General features: G+C 37.8%; 1 protein-coding gene across 1 annotated transcript in view; it reads right to left on the reverse strand.

Annotated features, from left to right (window-relative positions):
- The window catches only part of T48 (FU domain-containing protein T48), a 138,483-nt gene that overhangs the window by 12,471 nt on the left and 103,978 nt on the right, over positions 1 to 22,034 (reverse strand). The window contains exons 2-4 of the mRNA XM_071588077.1: positions 5,207 to 5,395; positions 2,792 to 3,031; positions 2 to 152 (exon numbers count right to left, since the gene is read on the reverse strand). Coding sequence (XP_071444178.1) covers positions 2 to 152; positions 2,792 to 3,031; positions 5,207 to 5,395 — 580 coding nt within the window. The remainder of the gene's footprint in view (position 1; positions 153 to 2,791; positions 3,032 to 5,206; positions 5,396 to 22,034) is intronic.

Below are 22,034 nucleotides of genomic sequence, written 5' to 3' on the forward strand. Positions count from 1 at the left end.
CCGATATGCCTTGCATCGAGAATCAGCTTTACCATTCTTCATGTGTATCTTTCTGAATTTTCTCCTTGTGTCATTCAACATTGCCAAAAATATGTGGGCATCTGGTTGAAGGGCTCCAAGATGCTGCAGAAATTCTTGTCTTTCTATTTCATCTGAAAGACAAAAGATATTTTCAATCAGTCATAACCACAGTATCAAGATTACAACATCAGAAAACTAGCTGCATGTCATGATATTTCAGAGAAAACTAACCCAGGGTGTTTCATATGAAGTTTTAACTAACACAAAGTTTCAGAAGTTTCAACCTAAAGGTTCTCAGGCATTTTGCATGTGGCGAAAAGTTCATATCAGTTTTTGGTTGGTTTTACAATGACTTATATAAGGTATTATTCTGAGGTCTCTGAGAGTAGTGAAATGGCAGATGTACCTTCATGTACTTATTATGCCAACATTTTCCTAATGATAAAAGCAATAGGTAGGTATGTGTTTGGCATCGAAAATGTCAATAGGTACCTACCATACCTCTAAAAACTTAAAAATTCTACACCATTTTTAATTTTGCAATTCTTTTGTGTAGAACATATAAAATACTCGATGATAAAAATTATGTACGTGAAATTGGAATAGCTGAAGACATTTTTCATTTAAAGAATTTTTCCCACATCATTGTCTAGAAAAAAACAAAAGTTTTTCTAGAGGGACACTTCTTACTAACCAGAAAGAAATTAGCATTCGCCATCAGCATTGGCTATATCATGAGTCTTTTATTGGGTACTTGCTCCAAACCTAGGACTCTTTAAGGGAAATGACAGGATTAAGATAACACTCCATTTTTATTCATAATTAAAACTATCTATAAATATGAAAGTTAAGAATACATTTTTAATGCATACTGATAACAGGGTTTGAAAGCAAAGAGGTTCTGTTGATTGTCCTCAAGTTGCTGTACCACATTCAAACATGAAAAGCTATAGGGTTGCTGACTTCTATGGGTATAAAACATCACAGCTACTTAGTGTTAGTTAATTAAAGCCATGGAGCAATATTTACATTACATGGAAATTTGGTCTTCCAATCATAATTTAACCATGTGATAAATTCAGTTAGAATACAAATCCAAGGAAACAAAATTAAGCCAAGTACCTTTTCATCCTCTCTATGGTACATAATCATACGATGAAATTTTATTGAAATTACGTTCGTCTAAATAAATTAATACAAATTTTTCCATTATATAAAAAGATAATTTAAATTATTTCTATTATTTCCATATTTTCATTATTTAGATTATGCTATTATTTCGGGTATAATAAAGGTTGTGGAGACAAAATACCCTTCCTTTTCGCTACATGTGAGGAATGTTTCTGGAGAGTAAGCTGCAGGGAAAGGGTTAGTGGTACTTTTATAAACTGACATTAGTAACATTTGAATTTGAAAGGAAGCCTCAAAATATTTAGGAAATTACACTTTTTACCAGAGATGGAAGGAGTACTGCAAAAAGTAACTGGGCCCAGTCACATTTACTCTTCTAATGTAATCACAATTCTAGTTATTACAATCAAGCTAAGCTTCCAGTAACTATAACTAAATATTCATTTCCCAGCCATTGTTCACTATTTATTTTTTTAAATAAATAATTACGCTCACAAATAGAATAGAGGTACATACCTACTTTTTCACAAATTGTTAAAGTAAGGCTAAGGGACAAATTCAATGTGATAAGATAATTGTGGTACTCTTTTTAATACATACTCTTACTATTTTACCAGAGATTAATAATTTAAATGCAGGTAACCAGAAAGTTCGCTAAAATAACCTGAGTTAATTAAATGTTTAGATTGAAATATAAAAGCATTATCTATCCACATTTCATAGGTTATGATACTTTGACGTTTTCAGGAAAGACCTAAATATATAATATATGAATACATTCTAAAGACAATGAGTAGTTACAAGTAATAGTTAGGTATATCATTTAAATTTTAAAATTGCAAGTATTAACTACATAAGAAGGAATTTGTTTCAGTAGCTCAGTTACTTACACTTAGTCACTCCCCATCACTGCTTTTCACACATTTTCCTTTTTTGGGCGTGCAAGACCTATATGGGACATAATACATTTCTAATGGAATTCGTCATTAAGAAATAACAGAGAGCAAATCACCCTGACAAAGAAAGGAAGGCAAAAGGGGAACTAGCCAGAGCTCCTTGTTAACTACATGGTATAACTGAAATATTTTAATGGCAATCCCTTTTCTGATCTGAAACAAGTCATAGCAAGTGAAGATGCAAGGAAGTAGTCACATCTTGATATGAATTCTAACAGGCAGCAGCACAAACCATGGGCAATTGCTTGGATGTCCATATTAAACGAGTTTGTAATTTTCCACAGACTTAAGTCTGTAGAAAATCACAAACTCTTTTAATATGTACATCAAACAATGCCACGAAGTGAAGCCTGTAACTGTAAAGTGTAATTGCTTGGATGCTTATTTGTTATTAGATTTGATGCTAACCAGGATTTTAAGAATGCAACAGTGCCTTGGAGTTTAAATAAAGATGATTTTACGGCTGTCATAAATTTTTCATCCGATTTTCATTTCATTCAGCATCTACACAAGAAATGTATTTCCAATAAGGGCATTTATCAGATGCCACTCGAGGATTCTTTCAAAAGATGACAGAAGGTGGTAGGAGGGAGGTATAAGAGGCCCAAAAAAGTGATTACATCCATTTAATGTACTTCTTTCTTAATCATAAAAGCTTAATTACACTCTAATTTAATCCTTACCATTTCCCCATGCTAATTGAGGGTAGCGGTGGGAAAATCCATAACCCGCTGAATCTACTGGTGTTGCACTGTTTTTGCATGAGTCAGTGTTGGATTGCTGGGCTTTCCAGCATCTTATGTACACAAATGCACCACAAATAAGTAAAAATGAGATGAAGAGGCCACTGCACGTTCCAACTACAACAGCAAGTCTTCTTCCAGTAAGCCCAACTCCATCCTCCAGCCACCATGGCCCAGTCTCTGAAATTAAAATAATTCCATTTGTAATTTGCCTTATGAAAAAAATCCTCAGGTGGCAATTATCCAAGTGCTCAGGCAGTCATAACAGTTTCAGGTTTAACTTTGTGGAATTCCTTCATGATGAGGTAGGAAAAGAAACTTTGCACTTCCACATTAAGATTTAATACTTCACATGACCATGGTTTTGATGCTGTGCATCATCATCAGGTGACATGCATAAAAAATTTTCAAACTTATATAGACTGGCTCCAAGAGGGGAGGGGGAGGGTATGTATTCGAAGGTTTAATGCGGACAGATATTTGAGTCTTTTAGGAATTTAAGGAGGGGGAAACAGGAGAGGTATATTGTTTTTTTGACCACCTCAAATCTGTCAGACTGAAGGGATTGCCATATTTCCAACTCCTCCAAAGCATTCAACCTGCATCCTTTCTGTGTGAAGAACATCTGCTTTGAAGTTACTGATATGATTCTTTTCCAAGAGGTGTTTGGCAAATTGGGATCTGTTGTCTTTCTTTGTGAAGCATGATTGGTATTTCCTCCCCCCACTCTTGGAGCCAGGCTATATAAGTTGGAAATTTTTTTATGCATGTCACCTTATGATGATGCACAGCATCGAAACCATGGTCGCGTGAAGTATTAAATCTTTATGTGGAAGTGCAAAGTTTCCTTTTTTCCCCCTGCTCAGGTAGTACCCAATATGTAATGTTTGTAATAAATAAGAAATTAAGAAATGGATACCCACTCAATTGCCATGTGTTAGGGGAAATACACAATTTATCATCAGCCAATATTTTGAATTAGTGTAGAGTTAAGAAGAGGCATTTTTTAGAACACATGTACAAAAAATGAACGTGTTAAACTATCAAAAACACTAAGTCCCTAACATTAGTAGTTTTGAAGAAAAAATATGCAATGGCTATGTAAAAATAAGGTTATTTTTTTTTTAGCATTAGTCCAAGATATCAGCCCTGTTCCATATCAATCTCTTCATTCCCTTATAGCTTCTGGTTTTTATGACTCCCATAACTTTATCCTGATAAACTCACCTTTGACCTTCCTCGGTAGTGATATGTATTTTGTATGCATCCTAAAACATCCTTCAATATTTCACAATATGTCTAATTAATTTTCTTCATCATCACATTATTGCCTTTCTTAGGTTTCTTAATTCACCCATTTTCTGAGGACTTAAATCTTTATCAGTCCCACAACATAAATATCTTATGATGATGAGACCCAGGTCTCAAATTTACAAAATTAAACTATTAGAAAGTGTTACTTTCCAACTTGTCTTTTTATTATTTGAAGTTGTTTTATGTTCGTATTCTAAATACCTTTCTTTTCCAAGAGAATATTATGCCTGTATGCAGTCCTATATAGTCTCTGGATAATAATAAATAAATTAATTAATTTAGATTTCCATGAATATTATTTTGATTTCAGACTAGAAAACTAGATATAATTGCTTATCAATAACAGAAATTTAAAAATAATGGCAAAGAAAAATGCAAGATTATGGGCCTAATATTGACTGAGATTTGAAAGAGTCATTTACACATAGATCAAACCTTGCTTACAGATAATCCAAAAAGAAGTGGAATTGCCTTTATTGATTTTAAAATGTTTTTGTTCCTAGATAAGTTGGCAGTTACATACATAAGAGTGAATTAAGATCGAAAAACAATGAATGGCAATAGAGAGAAAATGATAAATTTTCACTAGGACAGCCATGCATTTAAATATTCAGTTTTAATGGAGGTATGGTGAAGTAGATTGTTGAAGGATTCTGATAAAAGTTTAACAGAAGAAAATACGGACATACATGTAAAATAAATTGCATCTAACATGATAGAATCTGAAATTTAAATGCATCCAAAATATGAACATGAGTAATCAGATGATGAGATGGAGGAAAAATTGAAGAAATCCCATCTGAAACCCAATTCAATTTGAATTCAAGAGAAGTAGGGGAATAAGAGAGCTGTGCCCTAAAAATGGACTGCAATAAAAAAAATATTATTAACCAATCTGATTTTACAAAATTACTCTATTAATGTGTAATTGTAGACAAAGCACAAAATACTGCATTGATCAAAAGTTTCTTGATTTGTTTTATGATGATTCAGGACCATAAATTTTATAGTTCTAAAGAATTGATTTTTAATTCTACATACGTTTACACAATCGACCCATATAATCTACTAGTGTAGACCACTCTTCCTGATATCCTTCTGGACAAGAATCTGCACATTCTCGGCTTCCATAGATGATCACTCCACTGCATTTTCGGCATTGTCCGTCATCATCACAGTTCAGGCATCCACTTTGAGATGCACTGCCTTGATGCTCCAAAGTCTTGCACCCTGTTACAAAAAATAAAGATCTCATTACTCAACAGTCCAGAGTGACTGACTAAACATGCAAACTCATTGCCTCCCTAATTGTTCTCTAAATTAACAAAGAGCTTTAATTATTTCAAATAAGGTGTGGGATCATTTTAATAAAATAATAAAATACCCTTACCGATATTAAAAAATTCTGATGTTTTTGTATCCAATCATGAGACTCATAAGACAACATATTATAACAGAAGAAGGCATATGATTTACTCTTTCAGGGAAATAAACCTATTCTAGAAACAAAGAACACATTGTCTTGATCAAATTGTTCAGTTCAAAACTCTATAATGCAATATGGGTGTGTTATGAAGAAGATGCATCAATGGAAAGGTTACTAAGCCCTCACTTTCTTAAGATTCAAGGAGTTGCACAAAACCTCCATAATCTAGTTTGAGTCAGTGAAGCAGTTTTTCGTTGAAGATTATAACATAACTGAAAAAAGCATTGACCTCAAAGAGAATTGAAAAAAAAATATTTTAACTATTCTTCTGTCATAATTTTCAGAATCATTAATAGAATAATAATTAAAATGTTATTGGACACACAATATCTCCCTACCCATTCATTTACAATGATTTAGTGTCATTTTCTCCAAGACTAGCCTCAACCACTGAAAATGGTGATTAAAAGGTGGATTGTACAAGGAGTTTGCTAAATCTGCTGACTTCACTGATCATGAAAACTGAATTTAAAAAAACTCAGCCTTAAAGTATTTTAAATGCCATAAAAATGGACAAAATATTTCAATATTAATACAACAGAGGAGTTGGGTGGAGAGCTGTATCAAATCAGCCTTGAAGGCCAAGCCTCCAAGGCTGGTTTAACGGTGATGATTAATTTGCAAAAGTTTTCATTTTACCAATTCGGCTGTTTGTTTCTTATCATTGGAATGTTTCTTCAACTTTTATAATCATTTATAATCTTGTCAGCGATGTCCTAAGTTTGGTGAGCAACCATGGCAATGCATCATGCTCATTGTGATATAATGTGTAATTAAATGACTCTGTCATTCCATTAAAAGTTAGAACAGAAGAAAAAATGTGGTGGATTTTTTCTCAGATACTTTGCAAAATAGTGGATTTACTGACAACTACATTACTCATAGCTTTAAAGCAGAACTATATTAGAATTCAAAGACCTTGTGGTGATGCACTTTTACATGTGACCTTTATGTAAAGAAACATCAGGCCAGAGTTGATATCTGATTATAGGATACATAACATTGCACAAAATTTTCCTCTTTTCATTGATAAAAAAATGAAGACAACAGCAAATTATTTAATTTTCAGTGAGAGTTTTTTCAAAGCCATAAATTTTATATAACTTCTTGACAAGGATTTCTCTGCTCGAGTTTTTTCAAGAGCTTGGTTGTCATCATATATGGGTTCTTTATAAGACTATGAAATTCTGGTGAGAATTATAATTTTTTATAATTAGTAAAAGAAGTAGGCGAAGACAATATAACAATAATTATTTTGAAATCATAAACAAGTACACCATTCCACCTTGGCAAAAAGAATAGAATCAATATACCAGTTCATTACCACAATGGAAAAACGAAACAATAATTGATTTGATACACCCATTTATTTAGTTATTTAATTATTTTAATTTGAAAAGGCATATTAAATAATTTCTTTTTTTATTTTTATTGAACGATCCAGAGATCCTATCATTCAAAATCTTTTTCCAGTATCACCACTAGAAAATACCACACACAAAGTATTGATAGAGACTCTGGGAGTGAAATGTGACAACATACTTCAACACTCAATAAATACTAAGGCATGAAATTACCACATAAGTAATCCAATGGTCATAAGAACTTGAGAGAGAAGTCTTAGAGAGCAGTGAATAAATTTGAATCAAATTTCACACAAAATATATATTTAAGATCCATGTATAAGTAATATGTTCGTCAAACCTTGCAGATGATGTCTGTTGTCTTAAAATCAATATTTTTATAGAAAAAATATGTACCAAGTTTAATTTATTAATTATTTATATCCTTCCAGTAAAAAAACGAAGATTATGCAATTTTCAAGAAAGAGAAGAGCTAAGTTGAATATTAAAATAGGAGTTCAAAAACTACACAGTGGAACAGTTTACCTATCTCAGAACTGGTCTGGACCAAAATTTTCAAAGTAGAAGGTACATATGAAGAAGAATTGCGTTAGGCAAAGAATCAATCACCCGGAGGAGGGATTTGATGATGGGGAAGTTCAGTAATGATGTCGAGGAAAGGCTCATTAAAACTTTGACATGGAGCACGGTTTTGAATAGTGTGGAAACATGTTAACTGAAGCAGGACGATAGGCGTAGATTGGAGGGTATTCAACACGAAGGTCAGTTTGGTAGGTGATGGTAGAGTTCACCCAGTACTAAGCCCGAGGCGTAGTTCCTTTCCCTGCGCCTACTATGGTTTCCCAGGAAGATCTGGTACCCAAATATCACATAGCTTGGATGGAGCGGCAGGCGCCCAGAGAGGCTTGCCCGGGAATCGAACTCGGGCCCTCCGGTCAGTAGTCTAATGCTCTACCCCAGGACTACCGCGACCTACATACATACATACATACATATATATATATATATATTATATATATATATGTTATATATATATATATATATATATATATATATATATATATATATATATATATATATATATATATATATATATATATATATATATATATATATATATATATATATGTGTGTGTGTGTGTGTGTGCACGTGTGCAAATTTTTGAAAGTTTGACTGTTATCTTTCTCAAATATAAAACCTCATGGTTTCACGAATAGCCAATAAGAAGAAAAAAATCATATTTTGAGTTTGCATAATTCAATTAAAATTATAATCTACAAGTTATGATATACACGTACGGAAACACACTAGGTGACGAGGTACCTTAGTGAGCAAAGCGTTTGGCTTGAGTTCTACCCTCAGTAATAAAACCTCAATCGGGTTGATTACTGTGGTTTAAATACTCAAAGGGATCGAATAGAAAGATCGCAGCCGTTGCGCCGTGGCACACCGCGACACGCACCACAGCCACTCACTCTCGGGGTGCGACGACTGGGCGAATATTCCACTGTCCACGACAGTGGAATATTTGACACAATACAATATCAATATCCTCAGTGGACATTGACTGTAGATTAACTCTGGTATAGCTCTCCACTCAATTCTCCCATCGGCTATCCTATTAACGTTTCTTTGCTTAAAGCACACTTTACAGCTCGAATCAATGCCGATGCATCAGTTTTTATTATTAGGTAATCTACCGGTCAAGGTAGGTTTTGCATTGAAAAAAAATACCAAATAAATAGTTTGTGACTCCTAACAAAACATAATCAAGCAACCAACTCTGCATCAAGTCCTTCTTCATTTTTGTACACTGCCTTCCTCCCTTCATCCCGTCCAACATCCCTATCCTATTCCCGCCCTTTCCTCGTTTGCCCAAAATTCTCCCCTCTATTACAGTCTTTCACATCCCTCTGCCGATCAATACGCCCTTCATCCATTTATCCTACCTCCTTAGGATTTCTCCCAACAAACCCCTCTCTTCGCCCACCATACCAAGTACTTCCTCATTTGTTTTCCTTTAGTTCCATTTCATCTTCTCCATCCTTCTCCACACCCACATTTCAAAAGCCTCCAGTCTACGTCTATCCTCCTGCTTCAATGACCACGTTTCCGCGCCGTACATAGCTACGCTCCATATCAAAGTTTTTACGAGTCTCTTCTTAACATCCTTACTCAACGTCCCTTTCATCAACTCCCTCCTCCTTGTAAAAGCTCTTTCCCAAGAGCAATTCTTCTCCTTACGTCCCTACTTCTTCGGCCATTTTCGTCCAAAACACTTCCGAGATACGTAAACTGTTCTACCAGCTCCACTTTTTGCCCTCCTATTTTAATGTCTAGCTTAGCCTTTTTCTTTCAAGAAAATCGCATAACATTTGTTTTATTAATTTTGATTTTCATCCCATACCTGTCGCACTGAATTTCCAATTCACTCAGCAATGCTTGCAACCCCTTGGCTGACTGACAAACTAAAGCTTGGTCATCAGCGAACCTAACTGATTTTACGAATTCCCCGCCCACTTTCATTCCTACTTCCAGTTCTTCCCATGCCTCTTTAATCATTTCCTCTACATACAGGTTGAACAGTAACAGTGATAATGCGCAACCCTGCCTCACACCTCTTCCTAACACTGCCCATCCGGACTCCCCATTCCCCACTCGCACCTGAGCAGCTGAGACATGTACAGGTTGCGGATTAGCCTCCTTTCCCTCCAATCTATTCCTAATTTCTGCAATATACTCATTAGTTTTTCCCAATTCACTCTATCAAACGCTTTTTCGAAATCTACGAAACACGCAAATACCTCCTGGTTGTATTCTATATTCCTCTCCATTAGTGATCTCATTACTGCAATAGCATCACGCGTGCCTCTCCCCTTCCTTAATCCAACATGATCATCCTTTAAGTTATCATTTGCCCTACTCTCTATCCTTTTGTTTATGATCCTGAGAACAACTTTAGCTGCGTGGGATATCAAACTTATTGTCCTGTAGTCCTCACATGATGTAGCTTTTCCCTTTTTCGGGATAGGAACTAAAACTGATCTCAAAAAGTCTTCCGGCCAGATTCCTTCCTCATAGGTACTACGAATCAGCCCGTATGGTCTCTTCCTCCCACATTTGCCTAAACATTTCAGTAGTTCCGCAGGAATGTTATTCACCCCCACGGCCTTATTTAGCGTCATCTCCCTTAATGCCCTTTCTCTCTCATCGTCGAGTATGCCTGGACCTAAGCTATCTTTCTCTACGTCATATTCCTTTTCTATGTCTAACTTTGTTGGTCTAAGTTCTTTACTATACAGTTCTTCTATATATTCATCTGAATCTACATCTACTTAATACCCAGCAAGCCGCCGCAAGGGCGAGTGGCGGGGAGTGTTAGGACACCACCCGTAATTTAGAAAGGAAAAAAACCGCATGCAAGAACCACAAATTCATACATTCACAAAAAACATGCCATATATTCATGCAAGAACACTTACACCCCACACACACATGCGAACACTCAAACTACATCTTACATACACATGCACCTGTTAGTATACCTAACAGCTTTCCAGTGTTTAACTTTGCTCCGGCTTGTAAATTCAATGTTTTTAATATTTCTATAGTGACTTCGGTTTCTTACTATTATGATTTATGATTGTTCGGGGAAAGAATTGAGTATTTGTATCTATCTGTACTGGAATCTATCTCCCTTATTTTATCTTTGTGGTTTGATCTACCTAAGTAGTGTGGGGCCATTATAATTCCTTCAGTGTCATAGTTAAACTCGTTTGTTCTGAACCTTTCTAAAAGTCTAAGCCTCGCTTGTTCTCTCCGCACTTCAAGTGGTTCCCGGCCTAAATCCCCTAAAAGACCTGTCACACTTGTGTTCTTATCATAACAATCTTTAACGAATCTAGCGGATTTTCTCTGGACTTTATCTAATTCTTTTTGCCAAATTTTCTCCCAATATTCCTTCCATCTCTCTTGGATCTTTCCTGTGTCAACTATTATCTTACCCGCCTTATATCTAACTGTTAGCATAGATCTTCCTTTCTTACTAACCGATAAATATTTAACTTTGCTGTATAGCGCACCAATTTCACCGTTCCTCTGAAAACTTTCCATATCCTCACACTGCGTCTTCCACCATGCATAGTTTGCTTTATTTGCTGCCCATCTAAATTTATTATTTAACGCTTTGTACTTCCTTCTGCTGAACTCTGGGTTAATTCTTCTCCCATCTATCTTTCTAATCATCTCCTCCGCGATCCATTGTTTCCTTGTCCTTTTCCCATTAACGGTTCCTATAGTTTCTTTTTCGGCTTTCGATATCCCTTTTTTGATGCACTCCCATTTTTTCTAGATAGTACTCAGCTCTTTTCCTTTATTCATGATTCTCTCTATAGCCTGCTGATAAACCTTCCTTGTCAATCCAGTTAATGCCTCTACATTCCATTTGCTAACCCGCCGCCACTAATATTAAAATGAATCATACAAATTGGAATTGCCCCGTTTCTCTCTGAATGACCCAAATAGACGCACCAAAAATGTTTGATTTGAATGAACATCAAGTGCGACGTGGCTTTCATCATTCCATACGTAAATATTCTACATTCTTCTTTTTTCTCTCAGCTTCATCCAATGCCTATGAGATTGGAGTTCCCATTTGTCATCCTTCTTTCCATTTTCTCCCAATTCAGGGATTCCAGTCTTCTCCACCATTTCTTCCTTAGATACTCTTCCATCTAGTCCATGCGTCTTATCCCTGGGCCTTCATCTTTCCAAGGGGTTAGGTGGTAGAAGATATTCCATGGTCTCTATCTCCCCCCAAAATAAAGACGACTATCTATCTATCTTTCTTCTTTCCTTTACCTCGTTAAACTATGATTTCCTGGACGACTGGCTTTTGTAGAAGGAGAGATGATGCGACCATCGAAATCGCCCCAACCATGACTGTTTCCCAAATGTGGTCATCCCTTATCTTGTCCCTTCATCTTACCCCTCATAACAGGTTCATTGTCCGATCGCGGTAGGATCATATTCGGGTCAAAATTAGTCTGGTGTGCATTCACCCCCTACCACACACCCTAGCGGTGGCTTGCAGGGTACGAAAATGTCTAAAATAACAAAATCAACATCCTAATATCAGCGACTTCCATCACCCTCGCCTAGTGCCGTATTTGTGCTAGATACTACGTATTATACCTATGTAGAAATATTTAACACAACCTATTGTCTAAACCAGTGGAATAAATATTTAGGGGCTTCCAGGAGTAAATTGCAAAAGATATTTTTACAATAGATAAGTGCCACACGGAAGCATTCATACACACTGAACACTCCACCGGCAAATACCATCAGCCCGCAAGGATCCATCGGTGGATTTGAAGAGTCCCGAGACTGATCCGCGGTAAGAAATTTACAGATGGACGGCTAAAGAGGAATAGCGACCAGCGAGCGAAAATAACGAGCATGGCATTGGCAGTGGGAGGGGTATAAGGCTCAGAGTGGGCAAACCCACAAGCATCGTTCTAGAGAATTGGTAGGTAGACGAGAGCATTTCTCTATGATTCCCTGTTCGGTTCCCGAAATGAGCAGGACTCGACAGTAGCACAGCTTACTTCTACTCCTGCATATCATCAGGAAGGGTCTAAAGAATTATTAACCAACAAATTTCAAAATAAGTAAAGGCTGTCATTGTTTCGCAGAAACGTGATGAGTTTCACAACATTTAAGCAGTTTATTTAAGTGCAATATTCTAAATTATAGATTAAAAGAGTGCCGTCCAGAGAAGGTGGCAAAGAGCTGGGTCAAATCTACTCGCAGATATCTGAAAAAGTTTCTTTGCAACAATTTTCCAATGTTTAAAATGTGCTCGAAGTAAATCTACCCTGACCCTGGGCGTCTCTGGCCTGAGCTCCGACCTGCAAATAAACTAAATTCAAATCGATTCGAATTTACGTATCCATGACTGCCGAATTTTTGTCTCTGGCTCTTTTTTAGTTATTTCGCCAAATTACGATCTTGACTGTCAGAATTTTGAACTGGTACTCACGAGTCTCTACTGCACTTCAATACAGTCAGCACAGTATTACGTTTCGAGTTGGTTTACTGTCCACCGTATGCGATCACCGAAGTTCAAAGACTCATTTTGAGATGTAGCTTTAACCACCTCCGTTTATATTTGATTCACGATCTGTTTTGCATAGATCAAAACGTGAGACAAATACTTTATCGTTCTTTTTAACACATGCTCATCAGTGCGTAATACAGAATGTGATGAATGCATTCTGTCACCCTCTAATTTTCCTTAAAAGATTGTCTTCGTGCAATTTTTTTATTTTATTTCATGGATTACTAAGCAGTAGCTGCGCTAAACTAAAAAAAAGCTTTACGGCATCTAATTATCTTATTTTTAATGCAGCTAATACTTTTAAATTAGCCTTAAAAAATATGAGGGGATAAAATACAAGAAATTGTATTTTGTGCTAAGTGGTTCTCACCGAATGCTGCTCCCTAGAAATCAGTGTTGTAGTCGTCAACACTTGAAACTTGGATATTCTCAGGTGTTGAAAGCCATTTTTCTCCCATGTATTTACTTGTATACGCTATATCCTAGGAGCCTCCACGAAGGCGTGCGACAAGGGGTTTAAGAATGAGGCAATTTTTATGACCAAGGGATTTCAAATTACAATGACGCTTCCTGAGCGCTCCTGCAGAGATGGTGTGCTTTCTTTTGCAGTAGAATGTTGTGGCACTTAAGATTTTTCCTCTTGCGGTCGCTGATTAAGCGAGGGAAGAAGTACAATCTCAACAGATCCATGGCGTTATCTGATTTCTCTTATTTTATCTGGGTAGTCTGATCCACCGATATGGTCGAGCAATGGCGCATGACAATAACATTGAGTTCCTCCGTTAAAGATTCCAGGACATCCGAGATTCAAAAAACCCGACAAAACCAGCTGATAAGCAGGGTGTTAGCTATAAAGGGCTAACCTTTCTGACAAATTTCATTTGAAGTCTATTACCATCTCTCCCGTTGTCTCAGATTTGATTGCAAACGGGCTGATTTAGGGATGAAAGAACCATAAACACAGTTATCAACTCGAAGGTCGGTTTGTTAGATGATGGTAGAGTTCACCTAGTACTGTGATTCAACATCCTGACGAGTGAAACTCACATATCTGGGTGGAGTGGACCATTATTTTTCTTGTGCCGCCTATGGTTTTCCAGGAAGTTATTATACCCGAAAAATCACACAGCTTTGGTGAAGTTGAGGTGTTTAAAGAGGCGTGCCTGGGAATCGAACCCGAACCCTTCGGTCAGTAGTCAAATGCTCCGCTGAACTACCACGTCCCCGACATAGGGATATCAATTGGATAATGAAATAAAAATATCCTTACAATAATAGTTCGTTGAATGTCTGAAAGTTTGCAATTAGGCTTGCAAAATGCTTCCGCATCCTGCCCACCCCGGTTCTTTCGTGATTCAATCGAGCAAATCCCGGTGCACCCCGTAGACGCCGTCAGTCTGTCGCTCTGCTGTTGGTTTACCCTTTTCGCTCCGGGTCCAGCGCGCGAGGAATGAGCAGGCTCACGCTATAGCAGCAAGCAAGCACTATACCCCCCCTCTCACGTCTTTACGATAATTGCAGCCATGTCGAAATAATAAACCTGTTAAACAGTATGCCAGATACTTGAAGGGAGTGCAGCAAAGGGAAGGGAAAGAGGGGGGGGGGGGTGTCAGCTCGAGGCGGTGGGGATGGAGAGGGGTGGAGGAGGAGGGAGGGCGTGCGGAGGAGGAGAGGGGAGAGGCTGCTCTGACTTCCTGTCTGGCCCAGAGGCGGGTGGGTGAGCTTTGCACGGGTCGGGGGAGGCCGGTCGCCTTCAGCTGGTGCTGTCTCGGGTTTTGCTCCCGCCGTTCATGCCTGTGCACATATTCCCCCAAGTCGCAAAGCCAACCACAACCTGCACCTTCCAGCCCCTCTCCTCTGGCGCAGAACCGAAGTCGAAGGGCGAGGGGACGGGAGAGAGAAACACCGAAGAGACAGAGGCTGAAGCACAACCAGAGTATTTGCGAAGCGCAAGCAAGTCCTCAAGCACATTCTCTACCATCGAAGTTAAAAGAAATCACCCAAGACCCGCAACTTCCGAAGAGCCGCAACTTCGGCCTTGCCCAAAATATTTTATTTATATCCTTTCTTTGGCTGAATCACCAATTTTTGGGAGTGGAAAGTATCCCTTATTATCGCAGCTTGAACAATTTTCATGGGACTCCTCGGTTGATGTCCAACATTCTCAATGAAGCATAAACAATAATGCTTTAAAACATTGAAGTTATGCTTATATACACAGATTCTTTACGCATTGGACATGAAGATGTATCTTTTGCGATTATAAAAATGTGTCCTTAAACGTATTTTCATACATTATCGCTGGAAATACTGCGTTACCTTTTTGCTCATTTAGTCCCATTATTCTCGATCATGATAATTGAACGTTAAAAATTTGGTGTTTCATAAATGACGTGGAGTTTCATCACTTTTTTCTTGAATTTAGAGTACTGAGTAATAAGCTATAACTATAATGATGCATTGGACACATTTTCATAAAAGTGAGCTCACAACTATGGGAAACAAGGATGGATGAACAGAGATACTTCATTTCAAATATTGACAGACGGGTTGCATATTAATATTTATAATTATGCTACAATCAATTGGTTAACATATACGCTATCATGTTTCAAAGAAAAGCTTTTCGATTTTTAGTTTAAATACCAATTTGTAAAGAAAATTTCCACAATTTCATTCAAATTATTATTGATTATTTTGGGTTTATTATAGAATGATCGAGTTATTGGAGCCGAAACAATTTCATTTGCTTATAATAACGCCCAAATATATTTTTAAACGCCTTTACCCTACATTATTAAAGCTGAACACCAAAGTCCCAAAAATTTCAAATTAATATTTACGAAGGATAAAATAGAATATAATAATAAGTACATTTGATTAATTCCATCACACAACCATTTCATCCTGTTTCCAAGTCTTTAACTCATTAACTGATTGACAGGCGGACAACACGATCCGAAAAATAGAAACTATTTTTTTAATAAATGCTGATGTAAAGATAAATAAACCATGGGCGATAGTCAATTTATACCTAAAGAGAATTCTCGCAACAGAAAACCTCTCGATTTGGCATATAATTCATTTAGATTGAGCCTGGAATTTGAATTCGCCATTTAATGCTCAAACTTTAGTTTTCCAGTCGGTCAGGGAGTTGCAAGCATTGCTGAGCATACTGGCAATTCAGTGCGACAAATATGGGATGAGAATGAATACAAACAAAACAAAGATGATGTTTTCGAGAGAGAGAGGAAAGCTAAGTTAAATATTAACAAAGGAGGTAATAAATTTGAGCAGAAGGAACAGCTAACGTATCTTGGAAGTGTTTGGGACCAACATGGTCAAAGTAGAAGGGAGGTAAGGAGAAGATTTGCACTAGATAAAGAGGATTTCACAAGGAGGAGGGAGTTGATGACAGAGCGTTGAGTAAGGATATTAAGAAAAGGCTCGTGAAAATTTTGATATGGAGCGTAGTTATGTACGGCGCAGAAACATGATCATTGAAGCAGGATGGTGGACGTATATTGGAGGCTTTTGAACTGTGGGTGTGTAGAAGAATGGAAAAGGAAAAATGGACAGAAAGGAAAACAAACGAGGAAGCGCTAGGCATGGTGGGGAGGGGAGAGGATTGATTGATGGAAGAAATCCAAAGGAGGAAGGAAAGGTGGATGCAGAGAATTTTGATTGGTACTGTGATATTAAAGACTGTAATAGAGGGGAGAATGTTAGGCAAGCGAGGCAGGGGTAAGAATAAGGTCGGAATAAAGAGAGGGAGGACGTATGCGATATTTACAAGAGGTTTATACAGTGTCAGATGTCAGATTGTGCTTTTTTAGGAGACAAGGAAATGTACCGTTGTACCTTCGTGTGGGCTGCGACCATTCAAAACCTACCCTTAACTGGTTATTACGAATAATACATAATAATTTTAACATTGAATGAATGTTAGAGAGTTTAATATGCGCAGTAATTGATGCCAAGATTATTTATTCTTGAAGAGAAAAATAAGTTATGGCTTTGCGAATTTAAAAATAAGACACAACTATGGAATCCTTTTTCCTTTTCAAAAGTGATCAAAACAGTACCCATCCATACAAAATCATTCAAACTCCTAGAGAATAAAATTTTGTCTAATTTTAATCTAAACTTCATGATAAAATTGCAACATATCCCAAAGGTAGTGACCAAGCATTTGCTTTTACACACATCTTTATGGCGACCTGAGGTAAACACGTGGACGTATCTTAAGTGGCAGAAAACTTTTCGAACCACATCCACATGCATTACGAGTATTTCAACGTACGCAAGAAGATAGTAGCTAATATTAATAACAGTAATGAAATTAACTCACTGCATGCATACACGGTTTTCTCACAAATGAAAACAAAATTCATTAGTTCCAAGAAACTACAGGAGATGCCGAGACAGTAACATGAAACGAAGACATCCACTAAATGTGCGTTACAATGCAACAATTTCAGAGAGTAAAATCCATTCATTAGATTTACAAATTTAGCCACAGATATTTTCACGGAAGCAACAATTCGAACATAAGTTAAATATGTCTTTTCTTGACTGGTAATGTTGCCTCAATCCCCCCTTAGGCCATTTCTCTAAAGCGAGAAAAGAATATAGATTGTAATACTTAAAACTTGGAAAAATACGTGGCGAAAGGCTCGCATAATTTCAAATCTTAATGCATTATTGAAAAGCGTTAGCCGCAACTCAAGGAAAACTTCGAGCACTCTCAATACATTTAATAGTCCGTGTAATGTCAACACTTGATGCGTGTGTTTTCAATAATTTTTTATTCTTTCAGGTATTCTCATAGAATGAGTGTGTTCGAAATAAAAGCCGCCTAAATATTTACCGCACGCTCATACTCATGAATGCGAATGCTATCGAACGGTGGATTCTAGTCACCGCTGTTGCCGGACGGGAAAATCCTCTCGGGCCCAACCCTCCTTAAATGCCGCCCTGCTTTGAACCACGACCAACTCCACCGTCGCAACAACACTTCCTTTTCTTCGCCGTAACTGCCTCTCGGAGAGCGTGACTTGAAGAGACGAGCTCTCATCTCGAGAGGGGGGTGGAGGGAGGGGAGGGCGTCGTGGAGGGGGTTGAGAAAAGGGGGTGGGGGGATCGCGGGGCGTGGCCCGCGCGGTTTCAGGCCTCTCTTAGACGGAGCGAGCGAAGCCGCGCCCGCGAGTACACTGACAGCGCGGATGGAAACAGACAATCGGCTCCCCGGTAAGAAAGCACAGGAGCACCAATGAAGACGAAGCACCAGCACCAATGAAGTTCAACGGGCAACTAGAGGATATGCCCATGGAATAGATGCGCTAAGTGAAGGTCTGGTCATGTTAAGAAAAGAAACTAATTTTTTTTTTAGTTGATTATTTTCTTTCTGCCTCTTAACTCGAAGGGGTCGTATTCTATTTCAGCAGATGAGCGGATGAAGGTGTGCGGTAGGTCCGGTGGGAGGGCGACGACCGTCTCCCGGGTTGTGTAACTGTCCCGAGAGTCAAAATTAAGGGTGGCCGTGATCTTGGCGGCGACGGGTAAATCATTTCCTGCGTCTTATGCAATGCTAGAGAATACATACGGGCACACTGGAAGGAATCATGGACTGGAGGTGGTCCGCGAACAACTACTAAGATATTTTTGCTTTCAAAAATAAGCATGAATTCAATGTGACGAATGCAATGACCCTTCATTACGCGAGCTAGTTAAAGCCAAAAGGGTTTATGTTGCCTTTTTTATTTATTTTTGCATTGAGCAAATGATTGGATCCTACTGTTTTTTAATCTATGGGAAAGAATAGTTAACTTGGACTAAGGCATAAAATCTCTCAAAAAATTAACCAATGGAAGGAACATAATATATAATGTAAAGTTTTATCGAGGTAATATGATGAAATCGTGTTATTCTCTGACAAAGATGAAACTGATTTACGTTGGGTCATGCATTTACTCAGAAGCTTTGTTGCTAGGAGGTAGCTTTGGTAGTCTCCGCTGCATAAATTAGAAAGTTGCACATGTCCAATGTCTCAAGAAACCTTGCTATAAATCGATGATGAACGCAAGAAATAAGACTCGATCTTCGGAAATTCTGTGGTCTTTCATTAAATGGCATTTACATGATCATAATATGTTCTCTGTAGGAAGATAATTTCATTCGGGATTTTATGACCAAATTATACATTTCCTCCGACGAGAAAGAGAGTTCTACGAGAACCACGACGACAAAATTTTCTAGGATTTCGAACTTTTAAGGGCTGATAGGGAGAAAACAAAAGAGATGAGGACCTAGAAATATGACATCGGGGAAAAGTCCAGCTTGGCGTCACTACCATCTTACGGCGAGCAGTGTATACGTACAACTTAAATCGTATGCGTCACTGTGTAAATGAAAAGCAAACTGGATGCAAATGCAATATCGTCATTCACCTGTCAACGAGATTATGACCGCTCAATAAATTTCCCTGATTTGAATACCTCCTCCGATTCGGATTCAAAAGTTTTTTTAAAGCCGAACATCAATTGCTGAGATCATGCTGGAGGAGTTTGGAGCAGGTCCGAGGCGGCGCTGCCCTCATCAACTTCCCACATTCCCACCTTACCTTCGTCGTCTTCTGACATAGATACATACAAAGAGAAATTTCAATAGATATTTGAAATAATTAAGCATATTGTCCCCGAAAATAGTTCATCAAATATAGTAAGCAAATTATGTTATTGAAAAACGCACTAAAACAATAGCAAAATTAATTTAGCCTTAGGAAAACACTCCATATTCATGTGAAAAAAACGGCTATGAATGCGATCATTAAGTTGGTAATATGAAATATACTGCTAAGTACGGAGGAACTACACACGCCTTATAAGACACCGTGAATTTATTAAGCTTCTTTAGACCTTAAAGACGCTTTTTTACTTCGTACAGATCAGGTTGGTTTTCCTCTTTCCACGCTTCATTCCCTTTCTCCATTTCGCCGCCTGCCGTCCATCACCTCCCCTATCATTCAGGAACAATTAGCTTAAGAGGACGCTCCGCTCCTTCCACAATGGCAACCCTCAGCTCGAGTATTAGACTACGTCATAGACTCACTGGGAGACGAATTCCGGGCATACAACTCTTGCAGACCATCGTAATTCCCGAATTCCATAATTTTTATCTGCAACGGGAGACAACTGGGGTGCAGTAATTATTCTTTGCAAGGGGCTATACGCCAGCAATATTTATCATAACGCCTTTGATCTTATGACCCTCGAGATTTTTCCGACCTGACGGAGGAAATCAGAACTGATAATTATTTAAATGAAATTACAACTAAGTGGGCTCAATAGCTAATAACCACTTACGTTCTACTGCTAAGTCGGAGTCAGTAACGGGCCACGATACTTATTCGAGGCATAACGAATGCTTTTTACCTTTGGGCATCCGGTAGTTCCAAGTTCGATAGCGCTTTTAATGAATCTTAATAACGGGAGAGATATGAAAAAAAAAAGGTTCCAGAGTATGGACAGGGTCTCGGAGGTTGCTTTTTGTTGACTTTGACCACGAGGAATTTTGTTGAATTTCCCAACCATCTTGTCATTTCCGAGTCGTATCGGCAGATGTGGGTCCATTCCTCCCTCGTCTAGTCGGTTCAGAGGCAGCAGTGGACTCAGAGAAAGTAATCAGGACAGTACGAAAATAATTAATGATATATATTCTGGTGTTTATCGAATTTATTAAACAACCTTGAGAGATTTCTCTAGGTACATCTATGCCCGCCACCGGAAGTTGTAATACAGAGGGGTTAGGTGGAAGAAGGGACTTCAAAGTCTCAATCGCGCCCCAATGAAGTCATAAAATAAAATAAATGAATGATGGCGTCCGAATACAAGATACCTACGTCCAAAGGATCGAATTGTTTTCCTAAGAGGAGCCTCACTTCCATATCGCAATCGAGTCACCCGTATAATGAATGAGGTTTCTCCTTTCGCGGCGATTCGGAGATGTATTATTAGGGTTAAAAACCTTCATAATTTTAAAGAAATGGGAAATATAACGGAAACTAAACTAATCTAATTTGTATGCAGTAAACTGAATCCTCATTATTTTCAAGAAACAGTAATATTTTTCAAACTATTAAATTCATATTTTTTCATAAAAATCCTCACTGTATATGGGTTTCCAAGCAATTTATCATAGTTTAAAAAAATTTAGATTGTGCGACCGGTATCTCCGCAATACGGTATCTTTCAGTTAAACGGTCGGCCACGGTCTTCTGATCATCAAATGATGCCGTTTCCACGCGAAACCGGTAATGCTGTCTCCAGAAAAAGGGAGGAAACACAGAATAGATTTATACGGAAAGCTTCTTAAGAAAGTTCACAGAATCAAGTCTTGAGTTTGGAGACAGACATGATTGAAACGTTACGTTTCCCGAGGACGAATAGGGACCAGAATAGTTTGATCGAATTCGCTATCGGTATACTTTACTAAACCAAGTAGCCTACACTATATTCGAACACAAGTTTACTATGAATCTTAATTATTATAGGTTATCTACCGGTGAAGGTAAATTATAAGGGACAAAAACGGCTGGTTGCATACATAGAGTGCTAGTTGAAACTTAAATACAAATGTAAATCTAATTGCATATCTACACCATACTCCGCAATCCGTCACAGGAGCGCGTACGGGGGAGGGTTGTTAGCCTTTTAGGAATTAATATTCACTTACACCAAAATATAAATACATCTTTGCACTTACACCTAACTTAACCGGTAGATTACCGATGATGATAATAATTTACATTTACATAAACACGCACACTTACACATGTACATGCATTAATGGGTGTATTCCAGTAGAGGGTAAAATTTTTCATTTTGAATTATGAAAGT

Source organism: Hetaerina americana, unplaced genomic scaffold, assembly GCF_022747635.1.
Source record: "Hetaerina americana unplaced genomic scaffold, ioHetAmer1.1.p SCAF_3, whole genome shotgun sequence".
Taxonomy (NCBI): domain Eukaryota; kingdom Metazoa; phylum Arthropoda; class Insecta; order Odonata; family Calopterygidae; genus Hetaerina; species Hetaerina americana.